Source organism: Babylonia areolata, chromosome 21 (genome assembly GCF_041734735.1).
Source record: "Babylonia areolata isolate BAREFJ2019XMU chromosome 21, ASM4173473v1, whole genome shotgun sequence".
Taxonomy (NCBI): domain Eukaryota; kingdom Metazoa; phylum Mollusca; class Gastropoda; order Neogastropoda; family Buccinidae; genus Babylonia; species Babylonia areolata.
Genome location: NC_134896.1, coordinates 11,903,117 through 11,908,116, shown reverse-complemented (window position 1 = coordinate 11,908,116; position 5,000 = coordinate 11,903,117). Strand labels below are relative to the sequence as shown.

General features: G+C 40.2%; 1 protein-coding gene across 3 annotated transcripts in view; it reads right to left on the bottom strand.

The window, feature by feature from the left end:
* Positions 1-977: 977 nt before the first annotated feature.
* LOC143295949 (thyrostimulin alpha-2 subunit-like) overlaps positions 978-5,000 on the bottom strand; it is a 169,990-nt gene continuing 165,967 nt past the window's right edge. For all 3 annotated transcript variants that reach the window (XM_076607651.1, XM_076607650.1, XM_076607652.1), the window contains exon 4: positions 978-1,193. In XM_076607651.1, coding sequence (XP_076463766.1) covers positions 1,101-1,193 — 93 coding nt within the window. In that variant the 3' untranslated portion in view covers positions 978-1,100. The remainder of the gene's footprint in view (positions 1,194-5,000) is intronic.

Below are 5,000 nucleotides of genomic sequence, written 5' to 3'. Positions count from 1 at the left end.
CTCTGTGTGTGTGTGTGTGTGTGTGTGTGTGTGTGTGTGTGTGTGTGTGTACGCCGCGCGCTCCTCTATATCTTTGTCGCCCACTCCCTCTCTCTCTGTTGTATGCGTGTGCATGTGTATGTAAAGTCTGCACCAGTGTGAGTGTGTGCGTGCGTGCGTCGTGCGTCGTGTGTGTGTGTGTGTGTGTGTGTGTGTGTGTGTGTGTGTGTGTGTGTGTGTGTGTGTGTGTGTGTGTGTGTGTGTGTGTGTGTGTGTGTGTGTGTGTGTGTGTGTGTGTGTGCATTTGTATGTGCACACTTGTGCCAATGCGAGCGTGCATGCGTGATTAAAATCAGTTTCAGTTTCAGTAGCTCAAGGAGGCGTCACTGCGTTCGGACAAATCCATATACGCTACACCACATCTGCCAAGCAGATGCCTGACCAGCAGCGTAACCCAACGCGCTTTGTCAGGCCTTGAGAGAGAAAAAAATAATGAAAATAAGATAAAATAAAATAAATAAATAAATATATAAAAATCAAAAATAAATATATAAATAAATTTTAAAAAATAAAATAATAAAATGAAATAAATAAAATAAATAAATAAATAATAATAATATAATAAATAAAATAAATAAATAAATAATAATAATGAAAACAAAATAAATAAATAGATAAATAAACAAATTAAATAAATTAAGAGACAGGCAGATAAAGAGACAGAATGATGACTGAGAGAAGATGACAGAAAGACAGAGACAAACCAAGAATATCAGCCATCATAAATCGCAATGCTATGTTTTCAAATCAGTAGAGAGCATGACTAATTAATTTTCTGCCTGAGCCAGTTCGGGACCTTACATTTTGAGCGACTCAAGATCGCCGGCGTTAACTCAAAATTTTACTGGTCCCAAATTTATGCTAATTTCGGTTTGTTGTTGTTGCTGTTGTTTACAAGCAGACTTAGTCTATAAACAAAATTTCCACAAACGCCAAAGTTTGTTTTGTTGGTCTTGAATTTATTTGTGACTTAATCAACAGCTGTTACAACAAGTACAACTGTCCACCACCGCAGCAGTCAACTGCCGCCATTTTTTGAAGAAAAGAAAAACCAGGGGGCATCACTCTCGTCGACAGATGGAGCACGCGCAACTTTTGGCTGACTTGAACACGATTTCTTTCACGCCGTCCACGCACCGAACTTGCACTGGAATCTGCAACAATAAAACAAGACAGGCAGACCTATATCGGATCTGAAGACATATAGTTCAGAACATGTTAAATTTTCATGCTTTTTGGAGATGTATGGCGGATGGTTGCTGACAAAATGATATAACACAAATCAGTACAAGTTGCCATGAAGATGCACTGGACACAAATCAGCACAAACTGTCACTGAGATGCACGAGACTTCCGAGATCCCAAAGCTTCTGTCTCAGCTCGTGAGACAGATACAAAGTGAAATGGATGGGTAATTATGTATTGAGAGAGAGAGAGAGAGTGTGTGTGTGTGTGTGTGTGTGTGGGTGTGTGTGTGTGTGTGTGTGTGTGTGTGTGTGTGTGTGTGTGTGTGTGTGTGTGTGCTCGCGCGCGTGCGTCTGTGTGTTTGTGTGTGATTAATGTTTGAAAAAGTGGACGACATTTTTCTTAAATATATAAACAAAAGCCCAATAACAATAACACATACAATTACTTTGGTGACAGTCCGTGAATTACAAAACAAACCAACGATGCTATTATACCCCCCTGTATATAGTGGTTTGTTTTGTTTGTTTGTTTGTTGTTGGGTTGTTTGCGTTTTTTTAAACAAGTAAAACGTTTAAAACTGGGTTCTATTCCTTTTCAGCAATGCACTGACAGGCTTATTCCACCAGTGTCGGGTGACTATTAAGCTGTGGGTGGTGATTTTGCTACCGCGGTCGGGGTGGCTGAACAGGCCAGGACGGTAATGACAGTCACACCGTATGTCAGGAAATGGATCTCTTTGCTCCTGGACACAAGCACGTCATCCTTCCGCTTGTATATAGTCTGCCTATCGTGCTGGCCACAGCACCGAAACCACTCTCCTCCACATCCTGAATAACCTACTGCTAGCGTCCGACTCAGGACAAATCTCCCTTCTCACTCTTCTCGACTTGTCAGCCGCCTTTAACACAATAGACCATTCAATCCTTCTTTAGCGTCTTCATTTTACATTTGGTACCAACGGCACTGTTCTAAGCTGGTTCAAATCTTATCTCACTGATCGATTCCAGTCTGTCATTGTAGACAATTTCCAGTCTGAGCCCGTTAAAATTGAACATGAAGTCCCACAGGGATCTGTTTTAGGCCCAGTGCTCTTCACACTGTACACTGCTCCTCTCGCTGAAATTATCAACCGCCATAATGTCAGTCATCATTCTTATGCTGATGACACTCAACTCCAGAAGAGTGATACACCTGAAAAACTGTTGTCGCTCTTGCAAGAAACATCTAACTGCTTCCTGGACATTCAAAATTGGATGACTCTAAATAAGTTACAATTGAACGCGGACAAAACTGAAGCAATGATCATAGGAACTAAACAAAAACTCTCTTCCATCAGAACTGATACAATCAAACTTGGCAGTACATCCATCCCTCTTTCCAGTTCAGTCAGGAACCTCGGCGTTGTCCTTGACAACACACTGTCCATGCAAACATTTATCAGTCAGACATGTCAATCCTGCTACTGTCAATTGCGGCGCATCAGTTCCATCCGGAAATATCTATCCATTGACGCAACACCTAGACTTGTCGTTTCTCTCATTCTCTCTCGCCTTGACTACTGTAACTCTCTATTGTCTGGTTTGCCTGCTTCATCCATTCAGTCCCTTCAGCGCATACAAAACTCTGCTGCCCGACTCGTCCTCAGAAAGAAAAGATCTGAGCACATCACTCCTCTTTTGCAACATCTCCACTGGCTCCCTGTCTCGCACAGAATAAAGTACAAGATCAGCACTCTATGTTATAAATGTATTCACAAAAAAAAATTAATCAGCTCCTTCCTATCTCTGTGGCTGCCTTCACCTCTACACTCCATCTCGCTCACTACGATCAGCTTCGGATCCACTCTGTTTACGCATACCCAGATTCTCTGTCTCTGTACCTTGGAACTAGAATGAACTTCTTCTTTCGCTTCGTCAAGTCTCCACACTCATCTCTTTCAAGTCTGGCCTTAACTCTCTCCATACGAACGGCGAAAGAGACAACGTTAACAGCATTTCACCCTAATTACCACCATCAGAATATTGCAAGCGGAAGGCTCTTATACTGAAGAGGTGAATGTTGACAAAGAATACCACGATTCCGACGACAGAAGCTAAAGGTAGGGTCATTGAGACACCCACTGGACATCCGAGGGGTCTGTGTAGAGGAGAAGAGAGGGTTGGCCGTACTGAGTGAGTTAAAACCCACCTCTTCCCAAAATAGCCTCCCTTCCCTGCCTCTTCCTTGTCTTCAGTTTCTCCAGTTTTAGAATTATGCATGCGTGTGAATGACTGGTGCGAAAGCGCTTTGATTTGTCTCTGCACAAGATTCAGCGCTATATAAATACCATTATTATTATTATTATTATTATGATAACCAAAAAGATGCCATAGTTCGTCGGAAGGACAGGAAGAGATGTTAGTGTGGAGGTGTGGTTAGTTGTAAAATAATATGAAGTGAGTTCTTGTTACCAGTCTTGTTTGACTTGGTGTGTGTGTGTGTGTGTGTGTGTGTGTGCGTGCGTGCGTGCATGCGTGCGTGCGTTCGTGTGTGTGTGTGTGTGTGTGTGTATGTGTGTATGTTTGTGTATGTGTATGTGTGTGTGTGTGTGTGTGTGTGTGTATGTGTTTATTCATTCATTTGTGGGAAAGTGGTAATGAATCAAACACCCGGGGGTGGTATATAAAGCAATACAGTTGCATTTTTTTACGTTTACATATGTTGTTGTTTTGTTGTTGTTGTTGTTGGTTAAAGGATACGCACCTTACCGATCGTTTAGACTAGTTTTATACTTTCCATCCGTTTTTTTTTTTTTTTATTATTATGTTATTATGCGTATAGTTTTATAGCCTATAGAAAAACAATCTCCCATGACTGTGTTGCATATATGTATCTTTAACTTGGATCATTTCAATCTGTCTCTGTGTAATGTGTTTTAACCCTTCTGATATTTTTAGGAGAAACAAATGTCAATTAATCAAGAAAGTGAATGCCTTATCATCATCAAGATAATGATGATCATTATTACTATTATTATTATTATCATCATTATTACTATTATTGTTACCACCATAACTGGTATCAGTATTATTATTATTATTATTATTACTCAGCTGGAGAGATGGTGAACAGTGTCCACCCTATCGGCGATGAAAGGTGTCATGAACATGTATCAGTCTTACCTTTGTTCTATTTGTTCATGTACTGGGTGTACAGTTGACATGATGTGACATAACATAACATGACATGATTCATTGTCATGGACATTTCTAGCCATTTTGACGATGAGAGAGTACAATATTTTGTTTGTTTTTTTTAAATAAGCAAACGAATCAACATACACAGCAACAACTGCACACAAGAAAAGGAAAGGAAACAAACACAACTAAATATTTTGTTTTAAGAAAAAACAGGCTCACCTATGGTGATGAATAATGTACTTACATATTCCTTAATGTATCCATTCTTTGTCAGTGAGTTCTGTGAAGCCTTCTATATATGTGCGTTTCACTTGCTTCTTTATAAGATCTACTTAGGGTCGATAGGAAAAAACAAATATAAGAAAAAACCTGCAGGCAGGAAAAAATACAAAAAAATGGGTGGCGCTGTCAATGCAGCGACGCGCTCTCCCTGGGGAGAGCAGCCCGAATTTCACACAGAGAAATCTGCTGTGACAAAAAAGAGTAATACAATACAATACAATACAATACAATATCTGCCAATGTTCTATTGCTTTCTGTCTGCAGTTGAGAGCTGCAGTAAGAAAGTTCGTTGTGCAGTTGGTAACGATGAAC